This window comes from Tursiops truncatus, chromosome 6 (genome assembly GCF_011762595.2).
Source record: "Tursiops truncatus isolate mTurTru1 chromosome 6, mTurTru1.mat.Y, whole genome shotgun sequence".
Taxonomy (NCBI): domain Eukaryota; kingdom Metazoa; phylum Chordata; class Mammalia; order Artiodactyla; family Delphinidae; genus Tursiops; species Tursiops truncatus.
This window is the reverse complement of record NC_047039.1, coordinates 106,557,606-106,574,330: the sequence shown is the minus strand read 5'-3', so window position 1 is coordinate 106,574,330 and position 16,725 is coordinate 106,557,606. Positions and strand designations below refer to the sequence as shown.

The 16,725-nt window shown below is 52.1% G+C and overlaps 1 protein-coding gene across 1 annotated transcript in view; it reads right to left on the bottom strand.

The window, feature by feature from the left end:
- Window positions 1–1,840: 1,840 nt before the first annotated feature.
- The window catches only part of MVB12B (multivesicular body subunit 12B), a 179,597-nt gene continuing 164,712 nt past the window's right edge, over window positions 1,841–16,725 (bottom strand). The window contains exon 10 of the mRNA XM_033858601.2: window positions 1,841–5,484. Coding sequence (XP_033714492.1) covers window positions 5,398–5,484 — 87 coding nt within the window. The 3' untranslated portion in view covers window positions 1,841–5,397. The remainder of the gene's footprint in view (window positions 5,485–16,725) is intronic.

The window sequence follows — 16,725 nt, the reverse complement described above, 5'->3', positions numbered from 1 at the left end:
CAAGGAGACTGGCCACGACAGAGCTAAGGGTAGTTAAAGACACAGCTGCTCCCAGCTGCCAGGAGGATGCAGAGGGGGAGAAAGGTGAGGGTGGGGCTCAGGGAGCCTCTAGTGTTTTAGAGATGAGCCAGTTATGGTGGGAAATAGCAGGCAGAATTAGGGGGAGTAGGCATGGCTGGGGTGTGTGTGGTGGGGGTGGAGTGGGATGGGCTAGACCGTCGGCTTCGCAAGGACAGGGACGTCAGTGGTGTCAGTCATTGCTGAGTCCCCAGTGCCCGGCTCGGGGCCTTAATGTGGAAGGTCCTCATACAACACGGCTTGGACGGTTGGGTGAATGTACGAATGGTGCTCCACCCACCTCACCGTCCTCCCCCCTCGTCACAGAGTGGTGGAGGGCCCCTCCATCTCTCCAGGGAGGTGTCTCACCCCTCTGCCTACAGCCTCGCCCCACTGTGTAGCAGATGCCTCTAGAGGGCCTAAACCTACACCTGCTCCAGATGCCTTGTGATCACACACTCCCCCTCCCACCAGGGCCAGAGCTGCTAGGGGCAGAAGGGGGTCACCTGACCCAGGCAGCCAATCAGAGTCTGTCCTGGGACTCTTGCCTCTGGGTCTTGTGAACTGAGAATGTGTGAACTTGGGTGGCCACGTGAGCATGTATGTGCCATATATGCTGGTGCACAGAGCACGGGAGAGGGAGGGCCAGGGTGTGAGAGGACGAGAAGCAAGAAGACGCCCAGACAGAGACAGACGAGGCAGTGTGGGTGAGACAGAGGAGAAACAGGTGTTCCTGCTCTGGCCCCTTTGAGGCTAGGCTGTGTCCTGCTTTGCGGTCCGAGTGTCCTCTGGGTCTGGCCGCTAAGCCCACCCTGGCCCAGGCTGTAGAGTGTGGACTTCAATTTCTTGCTGCCCAAAGGCCCATGTGTGAGGTGCTTCCCCCCGGCGACCCCGAGCAGTGCAGATTCTGTGTCTTGGATGTCAAAGGCTACTACGTGTACTTCCTTGGTGACCCGGCACTAGGAGGGACTCTTCAAACTCCATGTTGAGTGTTCTTCGTGGGTTTCTCGTGGAATTCTCTGGGCTGTTCTCCCTCTCCCACTGTGGGAAAAAGACCTGAGGGATGCCAGAGGTGGGGGCCTGGGCTGGAGGTGCCAGTACCCTTTTGGGGACTTTCATGGTCCCAGTGAGATGAGAGCTAAGGGTCACCCGATTCCCGCCTTAGTCTGGCATGAACAGGGTGTCCAGCCCCAAACTGCGAAGCCACTTATGAAAAAGGTAAAGAGCTATGGTGGTGAAACCTCACCAGTCATGTGCTCACAAGGAGCCTGTGTGCGTCCAGGGCTGGCAGCCCCTCCCTGGCATTTGGGGTGGCATATTGCCAGCAGGTGAGCAGTGGAGACAGGACAAAACCACTGGCGCTGGACGTGGTTGCATGTTCCCCCACTCCCGGCAGCCAGACGGCCCCGGCTCGGCACAGACAAGGCTCGGGGCGAGCCAGAGATAGGAGCGCCCCTTTGCGTTCCTTGCTGGCGACCCATTAAAATGCACGCGTTTCGCATGCTTTTATGGAAACTGGTGTTTTCTCCCTCCAGAAGCATTCCAGAGGGCTGTCGCCAGGGAGTGGCAAGGCTCTCTTCGCTCCTCTGGGATCCTTCTGGCTTGTCACCAGGTCATCTAAGCTAAACGGGGGCAAAGAAACCCACCAGCTCTTTCTAGAAGGCTGGAAGGCCAGGGTGCTGGCCAACCCAGCCAGCAGCTGGGCTGAGCTGGAGAGAGTGGAGCCCAGAGCATCCCTGAGGGAAGCCGATCTCGGTGCCTCAGAGACAGCAGCAGGCTGGGGAAAGGTTAAAACAAACGTTTATTTAACAAATTATATTAAGACGACAATCACACAGTGAAACTTCCCTTTGCCAAGTACTGGAGTCACCTCAAATAAATACACGCGGTACGACGTTGTTCCTAAGCTAGTGACACAGCCACCTGCCTGAGGCCTGTCTCCCGGTGGTGACAGGCCCCACCGGCACGGTCGCAACAGGTGAAGAAAACTGGCCACCCGGGGCGTGGTGAGCGTGGGCACCCGGCCCCTCCAGGCCCTGGGGAGGTGAGCTCGGCTTTCGTGCGCCCGGCAGGCACGGGGCTGCCGTCAAGGCCTCTCTGTGCCTCACCCTTGGGCGCACCAGCTCTCAGGGGAGCTGCGGGCTGGGACCCCTGTAAACCGTGATGGGCAGCCCGCAGCCCCGGGACTGCACCCAGCTCTCGCCCCGTGCTGGGCGAGACACTGTCACACCAGCAGGGCCAGTGACAGCTGGGAACCCATTACTGGACTGGAGGCAGGTGCTCGTGATGGGACAGCTGGCACTGGGGGCTCTGGGGCCAGATCCCGCCTCTGCCACTCACCAGCTTTGTGCCTGTGGACATGTCTCAGCTTCTTCATCTGGAACCGGGAGCAAACATCTGGAACCGGAGTATTTGTTTTTTTGGGGGGAGGGGTGGTGACAGGAGAAAATGTGCTTCAAGTGCAGCCTAGCGCCTGGCAAGGAGTAGGTGCTTTGTACGTGTTGGTCCTCCTTGCCCCCCGCCGCCTTCTGAAGGACACGGGGGCAGGTGGTGGCCATCAGAGCCTCCCAGCAGGGTGGCCCTCTGGGGAGCTAGGGCGGGGGCCTAACCCGCTATTTCTCCCCGCCACCAGGGTGCTCATCCCTCCAAGTGGAGGCTGTGGCTGGTACCAGTTCCCGGACTTGGTGGAAAAAGCCTTGTTATAAATTTGCAAGTGAACTTGGAGACAACTGCTTGCTCCTTATCACCGCTGTGCTGTTTCCAAGGCCTTTGGAGAGAGACTTGGAACGTTCAGGGGGAAGAGAAGGCAGCAGGGGGTGCTGTGCTCTGGTCAGTCCTTCCGGGAAGGACGGAGGCTGCTGCCTTCACGTCTCCGAGAGAACCCCTGCCTTCCCTCCCCACGTGAACAGAGGGTTTGTGAAGAAAAGCACCGTCCCAGAAAGACAGAGAGGTGGCTCGGTCCCGAGGTGAGCGAGCTCCACTTCCACATGGGGCAGGCGGGGCACGTGGGCACCCACCTCAGAAGGAAGGGTGCAGAGTTTGGAGCAGCCTAAAATCCACCACGGACGCGACTTCTTAACACTGTCACTGCTTCATTGTCTTAAGCTGCCGTCATGGCGACGTTCACAGTCGCTGTTAGACCCAGACCGAGTCTGGAACGTTGTGGAGGCCTCTCCAGCTCGCCTGAGTCCACAGAGGTTTGCCCTCTTCCCGGCGGCCCTGCAGCCCTGCCTTGCCTGCCTGTCCCAGAACTGCAGGGTGGCCCGGGGCTGGCGGGGGGCTGGCGGGGGCTGGCGGCTCCTCTCCCCAGACACACCCTCACTGCTCTCTTGCTCCCTGACAAGGGGTCCCACGGGGCTGTCTCTGGACCTCCTAGGGCCCATCGGAGCCGCCGAAGTGCTTGGTTCTCAGTCAAGGGAGAACGGCCGTGGGGTGTTACCTGTTGGAGATGATCCCACAGCTGGGGTGTGAGGAGAGATGCAAGGACAGAGCCCACGAGCCAACACAGCCGGACAGAGGTGAGCGGAGACGTCACCCCTCTGCCGGTTTTGGACCAGCCCCACCCGTCCAAACGGCAGCAGCAGACACAGGGTCTCCGGGCCCCACGGGGCTCCCCCAATTCCCCAGAAACAGCCCGCTCATTTCAGTGGGTACATTTGAGACCGGTTCATCGGCTCTGTCCTGGGTAAGCACCGATCCCAAAGGGTCCTCATGGGGACTTTCCATCCCGCGCCTCCCGGGCCCTGGCGGGTTCCACCAGCTAACTGCCTTTTCCTGCCACGTGGCCACGCGGGAAGGCCAGCCCCACGGGGGATGTCCTCAGGTCTCGGGGGCAGTGGGGAGAGGTGAGCACATCTCTAGCGCCCAGAAATCAGGAGGTATCGAAATGAAGCCCAAGGGGCAGCCGTGGGGGAAGAGTGGAGGGGGAGGGGGGTGGTGGGGCTGATGCGGGTCTGTGAGGGATGTTCTGCCCCGGCCTCACTTCTCAGCCAGAGGCGGCAGCTCCTAACTGCCGGCCAGGTCCTGCTGCGCCCCAGCCAGCCCTGTGCCACCCTAGGAACTGCAGGGAGGAGGGGCTGTCCCTGGCTGGGCAGTGGTTCTCCTAGGCTGCCTTCCTATGCCAGCGACCAGACACATATCGAACCTCACGTCCAAAGCGCCAACCATCTGGTGACCCCCAAGATGTGAGATACCAAGTCCTGGGGAGTTAGGACAAATTCCAACGGCCAGACAAGGCAGCCACAGGGTGAGGACCGAGCCTCCAGGGAGGACAGCGGCCCCGTTCCCATGGCACCCATGGGACTGACACCCAGTCCCAGCCGGCACTGTGGGGAATGCCAGCATGGCCGCTGGCCACTCGTGGCAGAGATGTCAGTTCTGGCCCCAGTTTGGTGACCTGGGTCAGACGGGCTTTTCAAAACAACTGTTCCTGTTAGCAGAGGCCACTAAGACACAGCCTGGCTCTGAGAAGCTGGGTGACCGCGTGTCCACGTCCCTGGGCACGGGCTCACAGAGCCTCTTTACCCACGGCCTGGTCACGGTCAGAGCACCGGGCCGGGCAGTTGGAGCTGTCATTGGCACGTGGGCACTGCAGAGATGAGCCCTTTGTGGGGATGAGGGTGTGAGGTGAGTGAGCCCAGCGTCCTGGCAGCAAAGCTCACGTCCAGGCAAGCACCTGGCCACACGGCCGTCTCGCCGGGAAGGCAAGTCCTCTCTGGGCCGGTGGCTGGGGGATGGCTGTCCCCCGACCTCAGGGCATCCAGTGTGTGAATTGAGGGGCGAGTCTGAGGTCCACTTGGGGACCCGCTGGCCGCCTCCTCCCACGTTTCCTTAGGGTCCCTGGGAAATTCTCGGGCACTTGATGCCGTTGGCATGAGCGATGTGTTCCGTGGGTCTGGGGCGATCCGTCAGCCCTGGAGGGCCCTGTGCGAAGCCGCCAGCCCCTCAGGGTCTTCTGGGAGGAAGCAATGGCTTAGTGGTGGTGACAGTCCGGAGAGCAGGGAGCCGGTGGCGTCACTGGGCGGCCAGAACAATTGTCCAGGGCCCTCGGGGTGACTCCCGTGGTGGGTAGGGTTGTTCGCAGGACAACTGGTCATCACACAGACATGGTAGGAGCCACTGGTCACTACAGCACACACAGATTAGTCGAGATTATGAACAGCATCCCCAGGGAAGCGGGGTGTCATGTCAGGCAAGCTGATGACCGAGGAGGTAACAGCTCAGCTGCCCAGAGTCTCCCAGAAGCGCCAAGCGGGGCAGTGTGGATGGGCGGCGGGAGGGACCGGGCGAGGGGGGCGCTCAGTAGTCTGGGCAATGCATCTTCTCCCCGCAGGTGGCCCCTCAGGACTGGGGGATCTGCTGGCACCGGGTGGGGCTGGGTGGGAGCCGGGCGGCGGCGCTCTGCTCCGTGCGGAAGCTGTACTCGTACTGCAGGGGGAGAGGGTAGAGCAGCACAGTCAGGGCTAGAGGACACCAGAGAAGGACCCCCCCCCCCCACGGCCTCGGACAGGCAGGCGCAGGCCCTGAGGACACGGTAAGGGCGGCCCTCTGCACGTGCGCATGTACTGCAGGCGTGAGCTGTGCACGTGCACGGCGGGCGGGGGGTAGACGCCTTTGGTGCTGCAGGTGGCTGGCTAGTTAGTGACAGTTGGTGCCTTCTGGGCCCTGCCCGCCCCCTGAAAGGTGAGCTCTCGGCCCCAGCAGCGCCCAAAGCCGCGGTGCCTGCAGCGGACGCGCGCAGCTGCCCACGTGCGCCCTGCTGCCCCCCGGCGGATGGTCCCCACGCTCCTGCTGCTGGAGGATTCCCACGGACGGGAAGGGACAGAGCTGGGGCTCCATCCCAGACCTGACCTGGGCTAGCCGCAGCCACCAGGCTTGGGGGACCCCTGGACTTGCTGCTCAGCTCACTGCTTCCTGACCTGAAGACAAACACCGGCTGACATGGGACGCAGGGAAGGGGCACCACCCCACACCCTGAAGCGCACTCCGCACTGAGCTCCCAGCACTTGCTCGCACGTGATGGACCTGGGGCTCCGTGAGCCTGGGCCAGGGCGGGCGCCGGCGGAGTGTACCTGTGCCAGGCCCGCCCTGCTGCCCGCCCGAACCTGAGCTCAACCCTCCCGCCTGAGACCCAAGCCTGCCTACCTGACCCCGGCTCACTGAAATGACAGAAGGTAGCTTCCGAGTCTGGCAGAAATTTACAGAAGGGGTGGGGACACCTGTGGTTCACCTTGAAGGCCAGGCAGGATTTCAACATCCAAACGTTGGGCAGGGCATGCCAGGAAGAAGAGGGGGCACAGGTGAGGAGTGCCCGCCGGGCAGAAGGGCCAGGCCCGAGGCTGCGGGGCTGGGGAGCAGGGCCATGGGAATGGCCTGGACACCACGCAGGGCAGCCACGTGGGTCCACGGGTCTTAGAAATGAGTTGCTTAGATTAGGTCAGTGGTTGTTAAACATTTAAAATAATATTTTAAAACTTTTTAGCAGTAGAATTGCCATAAAACGGGCTTCCCTACGTAACGCAGTTGAGCTGCCTGGTTGAACTCAGCCACTACTTGAAGTTGTCGCCTCGGAGACCCCGGGGGGGGCTGCCAGGAAGGTGACGTGCAACCATCCCAGCACGAGGGTGACCGCTGGGTGCCCACCCAGCAGGGTGCAGACCCCAGCCGCAGCTGTGGGCTCCAAATGCCCTCCCGACCCCCAAAGTGAGCTGCCTGCGGCAAGGAGGCATTTCTGAGGGCCATGCAGAGCAAGGAGCACAGCTACGGGCTGAGGGGCTTTAGGGATCGTTCTAGAAATGAGGGGAAGCAGAAGCTTCCGGAGGGTTTTACTCCTCCCAAGGGGAAATGGTGGGGAGGCCGAGGCAGCCAGCAGACTACCACTGCAGCACTGCGTCCTCAGCCACCCTGCCCGTGGTCCCGGAGGCCGATCCAGGACCGACACAGATCCAGGCTGGCGCTGGGTGCGGGGGCGAGGCCTGGGCTGGCCCCGGCTGTCCCGTGTGAGCAGCAGAGGCGAGCAGCCCTGAGCAGCCACAGGGACCAGGTGACACTGGTGATAGGACTGTGGTCCCTACAAACAGAAGGGGCGGGGAGGGAAGGACTTGACGTGGCAGGGTGACCTCAGGCAGGTCTTTCCTCCTCTGAACCTCAGTGAACTCATCTCTAAAGAGGGATCACATCAAGAAATAAATGTTGGCGATGATATGGAGCAAAGGGAACCCTCGTACACTGTTGGTGGGAATGTAAATTGGTACAGTCGCTAAGGAGAACAGCATGGAGGTTCCTTAAAAAACTAAAATAGCACTGTCACGTGACTCACTTCTGGGAATTCACCTCAAGAAAAGGAAAACACTAATTCAAAAAGTTCTACGTACCCCCGTGTTCACAGCAGCATTATTTACAATAGTCAAGATATGGACCAACATAAGTGTCCATCAATGGATGATGAATGGATAAAGAAAATGTGGTACATATACAGTAGAATATTCCTCAGCGATAAAAAAAAAGAATGAAATCGTCAATAAAACTGAAAGCTGGTTCTTTGAAAAAGGAAGCAAAATTGATAAACCTTTAGCCAGACTCATCAAGCAAAAAAGGGAGAGGGCCCAAATCAATAAAATCAGAAATGAAAAAAGAGAAGTTACAACTGACACGGAAATACAAAGGACCATAAGAGACGACTGCAAGCAACTATATGCCAATAAAATGGACAATCTGGAAAAAATGGACAAATTCTTAGAAAGGTACAATTTCTCAAGACTGATCCAGGAAGAAACAGAAAATATGAACAGACCAATTTACAAGTACTGAAATTTAATCTGTGATTAAAAAACTCCCAACAAACAAAAGTTCAGGACCAGATGGCTTCACAGGCGAATTCTATCAAACATTTAGAGAAGAGTTGACACCTGTCCTTCTCAAACTAAACTATTCCAAAAAAATTGCAGAGCAAGGAAGACTTCCGAACTCATTCTATGATGCCACCATCATCCTGATATCAAAACCAGACAAAGAAAGATACCACAAAAAAAGAAAATTACAATATCACTGATGAACACAGACGCAAAAATCCTCAACAAAATACCAGCAAATTGAATCCAACAATACGTTGACTCACGTTGGATCATACACCATGATCAAGTGGGATTTATCCCAGGGATGCAAGGAGTTTTTCAACATCTGTAAGTCAATCAATGTGATACACCACATTAACAAATTGAAGGATAAAAACCATATGATTATCTCAATAGATGCAGGAAAAACTTTTGATAAAATTCAACATCGGTTTATGATAAAAATTCTCCAGGAAGTGGGCATAGAGATAACCTATCTCAACATAATAAAGGCCCTATACGACAAACCCACAGCTAACATCATACTCAATGGTGAAGAGCTGGAAGTGTTTCCTCTAAGATCAGGAACAAGACAAGGATGTCCGCCCTCATCACTTTTACTCAAGGATGTCACAAAGAAAGAAAACTACAGGCCAATATTGCTGATGAACATAGATGCAAAAATCCTCAACAAAATACTAGCAAACAGAATTCAACAGCACATTAAAAGGATCATACACCATGATCAAGTGGGGTTTATTCCAGGAATGCAAGGATTCTTCAATATACGCAAATCAATCAATGTGATACACCATATTAACAAACTGAAGGAGAAAAACCATATGATCATCTCGATAGGTGCAGAGAAAGCTTTCGACAAAATTCAACACCCATTTATGATAAAAACCCTGCAGAAAGTAGGCATAGAAGGAACTTCCCTGAACATAATAAAGGCCATATATGACAAACCCACAGCCAACATCGTCCTCAATGGTGAAAAACTGAAACCATTTCCACTAAGATCAGGAACAAGACAAGGTTGCCCACTCTCACCATTCTTATTCAATAGTTTTGGAAGTTCTAGCCACAGCAATCAGAGAAGAAAAAGAAATAAAAGGAATCCAAATCGGAAAAGAAGAAGTAACGCTGTCACTGTTTGCAGATGACATGATACTATACATAGAGAATCCTAAAGATGCTACCAGAAAACTACTAGAGCTAATCAATGAATTTGGTAAAGTAGCAGGATACAAAATTAATGCACAGAAATCTCTGGCATTCTTATACACTAATGATGAAAAATCTGAAAGTGAAGTTAAGAAAACACTCCCATTTACCATTGCAACAAAAAGAATAAAATATTTAGGAATAAACCTACCTAAGGAGACAAAAGACCTGCATGCAGAAAATTATAAGACACTGATGAAAGAAATTAAAGATGATACAAATAGATGGAGAGATATACCATGTTCTTGGATTGGAAGAATCAACACTGTGAAAATGACTCTACTACCCAAAGCAATCTACAGATTCAATGCAATCCCTATCAAACTACCACTGGCATTTTTCACAGAACTAGAACAAAAAAATTCACAATTTGTATGGAAACACAAAGATCCCAAATAGCCAAAGCAATCTTTTTTCTTTTGCGGTACACGGGCCTCTCACTGTTGTGGCCTCTCCCGTTGCGGAGCACAGGCTCCAGACGCGCAGGCTCAGCAGCCATGGCTCACGGGCCTAGCCGCTCCGTGGCATGTGGGATCTTCCCTGACTGGGGCACAAACCTGTGTCCCCTGCATCGGCAGGCAGACTCCCAACCACTGTGCCACCAGGGAAGCCCCAAAGCAATCTTGAGAACGAAAAATGGAGCTGGAGGAATCAGGCTCCCTGACTTCAGACTATACTACAAAGCTACAGTAATCAAGAGAGTATGGTACTGGCACAAAAACAGAAATATAGATCAATGGAACAGGATAGAAAGCCCAGAGATAAACCCACGTACATATGGTCACCTTATCTTTGATAAAGGAGGCAAGAACATACAGTGGAGAAAAGACAGCCTCTTCAGTAAGTGGTGCTGGGAAAACTGGACAGGTACATGTAAAAGTATGAAACACTCCCTAACACCATACATAAAAATAAACTCAAAATGGATTAAAGACCTAAATTTAAGGCCAAACACTATCAAAATCTTAAGAGGAAAACGTAGGCAGAACACTCTATGACATAAATCACAGCAAGATCCTTTTTGACCCACCTCCTAGAGAAATGGAAATAAAAACAAAAATAAACAAATGGGACCTAATGAAACTTCAAAGCTCTTGCACAGCAAAGGAAACCATAAATAAAACCAAAAGACAACCCTCAGAATGGGAGAAAATATTTGCAAATGAAGCAACTGACAAAGGATTAATCTCCAAAATTTACAAGCTGCTCATGCAGCTCAATATCAAAAAAACAAACAACGCAATTCAAAAATGGGCAGAAGACCTAAATAGACATTTCTCCAAAGAAGATATACACATTGCCAACAAACACATGAAAGGATGCTCAACATCATTAATCATTAGAGAAATGCAAATCAAAATTACAATGAGATATCATCTCACACCGGTCAGAATGGCCATTATCAAAAAAATCTAGAAACAATAAATGCTGGAGAGGGTGTGGAGAAAAGGGAACCCTCTTGCACTGCTGGTGGGAATGTAAATTGATACAGCCACTATGGAAAACATTCTGGAGGTTCCTTAAAAAACTACAAATAGAACTACCATACGACCCAGCAATCCCACTACTGGGCATATACCTTGAGAAAACCATAATTCAAAAAAGAGTCATGTACCAAAATGTTCATTGCAGCTCTATTTACAATAGCCAGGACATGGAAGCAACCTAAGTGTCCATCATCGGATGAATGGATAAAGAAGATGTGGCACATATATACAATGGAATATTACTTAGCCAAAAAAAGAAATGAAATTGAGTTATTTGTAGTGAAGTGGATGGACCTAGAGTCTGTCATACAGAGTGAAGTAAGTCAGAAAGACAAAAACAAATACTGTATGCTAACACATATATATGGAATCTAAGGAAAAAAAAAAAGGTCATGAAGAACCTAGGGGTAAGACGGGAATAAAGACACAGACCTACTAGAGAATGGACTTGAGGATATGGGGAGGGGGAAGGGTAAGCTGTGGCAAAGAGAGTGGCATGGACATATATGCACTACCAAACGTAAAACAGATAGCTAGTGGGAAGCAGCCGCATGGCACAGGGAGATCAGCTCGGTGCTTTGTGACCACCTAGAGGGGTGGGAGGGAGGGAGACTCAAGAGGGAAGAGATATGGGAACATATGTATATGTATAACTGATTCACTTTGTTATAAAGCAGAAACTAACACACCACTGTAAAGCAATTATACTCCAATAAAGATGTTAAAAAAAATTATCTAAGGAGGCAAAAGATCTGTACTCCAAAAACTATAAGACGCTGATGAAAGAAATTGAAGATGACACAAACAGATGGAAAGATACACTGTGTTCTTGGATTGGAAGAATCAATATTGTCAAAATAACTATACTATCCTAGGCAATCTACAGATTCAATGTAATCCCTATCAAATTACCAACGGCATTTTCACAGAACTAGAACAAGAAAAATCCTTAAAATTTGTATGCAAACACAAAAGACTCTGCATAGCCAAAGCAATCTTGAGAAAGGAAAGTGAAGCTGGAGGAATCAAGCTCCCTGACTTCAGATTATACTACAAAGTTACAGTAATTAAAACAGTATGGTACTGGCACAGAAAAGAATATATAGATCAATGGAACATGATAGAAAGCCCAGAAATAAACCCATGCAATTATGGTCAATCAATCTACAACAAAGGAGGCAAGAACATACAATAGAGAAAAGACAGTCTCTTCAATAAGTGGTGCTGGGAAAACTGGACAGTTACATGTAAAAGAATGAAATTAGAACATTCTCTAACATCATACACAAAAATAAACTCAAAGTGGATTAAAGACCTAACTGTAAAACCGGATACTGTAAAACTCTTATAGGAAAACATAGGCAGAACACTCTTTGACATAAATCGTAGCAATATCTTTTTGGATCTATCTCCTAGAGTAATGGAAATAAAAACAAAAATAAATAACTGGGACCTCATTAAACTTAAAAGTTTTTGCACAGCAAAGGAAACCATAAACAACCTATAGAATGGGAGAAAACACTTGCAAATGATGTGACTGACAAGGGATTAATCTCCAAAATATGCAAACAGCTCATACAGCTCAATATCAAAAAAGCCCAAACAACTCAATCAAAAAATGGGCAGAAGATCTAAATAGACATTTCTCCAAAGAAGACATAACAGATGGCCAAAAGGCACATGAAAAGATGCTCAACATTGCTAACATAGAAATGCGGATCTAAACTACAATGAGGTATCACCTCACACTGGTCAGAATGGCCATCATGAAAAAGTCTATGAATAATAAATGCTGGAGAGGGTGTGGAGAAAAAGGAACCCTCCTACAGTGTTGGTGGGAATGTAAACTGGTATAACCAGAGAACAGTACTGGAGAACAGTACGGAGCTTCCTTAAAAAACTAAGAATAGAGCTACCATATGATCCTGCAATCCCACTCCTGGGCATGTATCTGGAGAAAACCATAATTCGAAAAGATACATGCACCCCAATGTGCACTGTAGCACTGTTTACAATAGCAAAGACATGGAAACAACTTAAACATCTATCAACAGACAAATGAATAAAGAAAATGTGGTACACACACACACACACACACACACACACACACACACACACACACAGTAGAATACTACTCAGCCATAAAAAGGAGTGAAATAATGCCATTTGCAGCAACATGGATGGAGCTAGAGATTATCTTACTAAGTGAAGTAAATCCGACAGAGAAAGACAAATATCATATGATATCGCTTACATGTGGAATCTAAAAAAAAGATACAAATGAACTTATATACAAAACAGAAATAGACCCACAGACATATAGAAAACAGATTTATGGTTACTAAAGGAAAAGCAGGGTGGAGGGATAAACTAGGAGTTTGGGATTAACATATACACACTGCTATATATAATATAGATAATCGACAGGGACCTACTGTATAGCACAGCGAAATATACTCAATATTTTGTAATAACCTATAAAGGAAAAGAATCTGAAAAAGAATATACGTATGTACGTGTATATATACACACATACGTAACTGAGTCACTTTGCTGCACACCTGAAACACAACACTGTAAATCAACTACTTCAATACAAAACTTTTTTAAATAAAAAATAAAATAATGAAATCTTGCCTTTGTGACAACACGGATGGACCTTGAGGGCATTATGCTAAATGAAATAAGTCAGACAGAGAAAGACAAACACCATCTGATCTCACTTATATGCGGACTCTAACACACAGCAACAACAGCAACCACAAAACCAAGCTCACCGTGCAGAGAGCAGATGGGTGGTTGCCACAGGCAGCGGTGGGGTGGGGTGCGCGAAACGGGTGAAGGGAGTCAAAAGGCACAAACTTCTAGTCACGAAATAATTACGCCATGCGGGGGGGATGTACAGCCTGGTGACTACAGTTATTAATACTGTACTGCATCTTTGACAGTTGCTAAATCTTAAAAGTTCTCGTCAGAAGTCAAAAAATTGTTACTGTGTTTGATGAGGGATATTAACCACTTATTATGATGATCGCTTTGCAATATACACAAATACTGAAACATGTTGTACACCCGCAACTAATACAATGTTATATGTCAATTACACCTCGATAAAAAAGGTGGCTTGATGATCTCTACTCCCGGGGCCTACTGTGAAGGCAGGACGAGGTGCGGCAGGTTAAGGGCCCGCCTGCCCCAGCAGCAGGCAAGCACTCGCTGCACATCTGCTGGCTACGTGGGGGAGCCCATCAAAGTAGCCCCACTTTCCTGCTAATGACCATGGTCTGGGGACTCCAGCTCCCAGGAGGCTGGAGGAGTAGTGCAGCCCTGGACCAGGCCTTCAGGCAAAGTTTGGGACAATACCGCCACCTGGTGGCTGCTCAGGCGCATCACGCTCCATCAGCACCCATCACATTCCCTGCCCCCGTGCTGGGCGCTGGGGCCAGGTGAGAGCCCTACAAGAGTGGCAGGGGATGGACATGGGCACACCGGAGCCTTTAACCCAAATGGGCAACACAGGACGAAAGCAGCTTGGGGGAGAGAGCATAAGAGCATTTCTGCCAATGGCCGAGGGTGGTCCCTGAGCAGCACCCAGGGGGTGCCACAAGCCCGGCTGGAGACATATGGAACCAGGAATAAAGGGATGGGAAGTGGAAGCACTTGGGGGGCAGGGTATCTGGAGTTACAGGTGTGGAGCTGTTTCGAGAAAAGCACCCAGGGTCGGAAGACAAGAAGATGGGCCTGTCACCTGGGGCCAAGAAGGGAGGAGGAAACCAGCCCTGACGATGGACCCAGGGGCCAGGGAGGAGGGCAGCAGTGCCTGAGCTGCACAGGCCGGGGGCACGGTAGTTAAAAACACATGGTGATCTTAGCAGGGGCAGTTCTGGGTGGGCAAAAGTTCAAGAGAGCAGTGCTGACGTGGACAGGCGAGTGTGGTCTCTCCTCAGGCGTGGGGAGAGGGTGGCACCCAGCTCTGAAGAGGCTGTTAACAGCAGGCTGATCCGCCTTTAACACACGCAGGTCCTGACTCAGTAGGTCTGGGGTGGGGCCTGAGATTCTGCATCGTCAACCAGCTCCCAGGTGACCTGATGCTGTGGGTCAGTTCCGTAGCCCAATCAGTGAGATGTAGGAGCGGATGTGGATGGGAGTGAGCAGAGAGGAGACCAGAGGCATCAGGGCTGAGGGGCTGCTGAAGAGGGGCTGGGGGAGAGGGTGGGGAGGGCCTCGCTTTGGCTGCTTTGAGGCCTTGCCTGGGAGACGCCCACCTGGGGCCGCCCGCAGCAGAGGTGAGGGAGCGAGCCCAGCGCCAGGCGCCCTGCAGGGGCACCGTCACGTGCTGGGGAGACAGCTGTGGGCTGTGCCACCTCTGCTCTTCCAGAGTGTCCGGCTCCCAGGGTGGCGGGGACGCCCAGGGCAGCGAGGCCGCCTTGGTTAGTTGGGGGCTGGTCACAGAGAGCGCGTGGAGGGAGACGGAAGCCCGCGCTCCCAGACGTCCAGAGCCGGCCCGGAAGCGGGCTGCAGACCCGGACGCTGCCCTGCCGGTGTGGGCCTGGCAAGTGCGCTCCCGATGGCAGGGTGGGGGGCGGTACGAGGGGCGCAGGTGGACAGGCCAGGGTGGAAGGGCCCTGGTGGGGGGTCGGAGGCCAGTCTTTGTGGCCAGGGGTAGGGACACGGTCACTGCGGGAGGGGGGTATAGAAGGGTCTTCAAGGACAAACTGCTAAACTCCTGTTTCTCTCACCCTCGGGGGCGGGGGGAGAATCAGGAGTACACACGCCGCCTCCTCCTGACTCACGGCCCAAGTTCGCGCCCCAGGAGGGGGCCAGGGACCCGCCGCACAGATTGCTGTCCGCCCACCCCTGCCCTTGAGATTCTTCCCTTTGTAGGTTATCTTGGCTGGAGAAAAGCACCTCTTGTTTTCTCTAACTCCCCAAATGAAATTTCAACATATGTCCCCCGTCATAATCCCCCTTAGGCCGTGGATAACCCTTCCCACAGACGCTGTCCTCTGCCTGGGATTGCTGGCCCCAAAGTGTTTGCCCAAGAGACTAGGGCCGCTTCTGGAAGCCCTTTCACTCCCTTGGGCAAACACTGAGTACCTTTGAAGGTGGATTTGGGCCCGGATCTGTTGACTCAGGACATTAGCCTCCTGCATGAGGAAAACCTGCACTCGCGTACAAACAGCAAATCCTTTTTGAATTAAAAAAATTTTCAATTAAAAAGCATTTTGGTTCGTAGAGCTGAGCCCAGCCGAGCAGCGCCCGGCCCTGGCCACAGTGCCCTCTGGTGGGCATGGGCCATTATCACAGCAGCAGGAAGTCCAGGAAAGAGACGTCGCTGTCAGGGGCTCTGTGGGGCTTCCCTGGGCCGGGGATGGTGGGCCCCTGGCAGAAGACCCTGCCACCAACTTATCAGACCTCTCGAGACACAGCACGCGATTCCCAGATTCCAAGAGCCTTTTGTCACGGTGAGGCCAGCATCCTGGCGGTGGGAGATGCCGACCTTGGTTTCCAGCTGCACTGGGGAGGCCAAGTCACTCTAGCCCCAGCCTCATGGCAGAAGGAGGCTGATCAAACCCCCCACCCACTCTTGAGAGTGAAAAAGCAGTCCTCCATGTGCATCGGAATCAAGGGTCTGAACCAAAGCCAGTGCTGCCTGGACCCTGCCTGGGGTCAGGGTGGGGTTGAGGGCAGGGCAGGCATCGGCATTTCTTAAAAGCAACCAAGGGGCTTTAATGGTTAAGCAGGTAGAGAACCACGACCTGAAACCTTTTGCTAAATAAAATAGAGGGAAAAGAAGTAAAGGCAAGCACACACCCTCCCACCCTTCCCTCCCTGGGTCTTGTTAACTATCAAATCAACGAGAGGGCTCCAGACAAGGAACAGCAGTAAGGGATTGTTTTTAGAACCTGAATTTTGAGATGTGGAAGCTGAGGCTCAGGGAAAGATCAAACTTCCCAAGGTCCCCGAGGGCTGGATGAGGCCAGGGGCGGGGACAGGCACACTGCTGGTGGGGCAACCAGCCTCAGGACCGGTGTCTACACGCACCTCTCAATACGGGTGGAATTCCGAAATGGGGGACAGGTGGGGTCACAGAAGGGCCTGGAAGGATGTGGCAAGAGCGG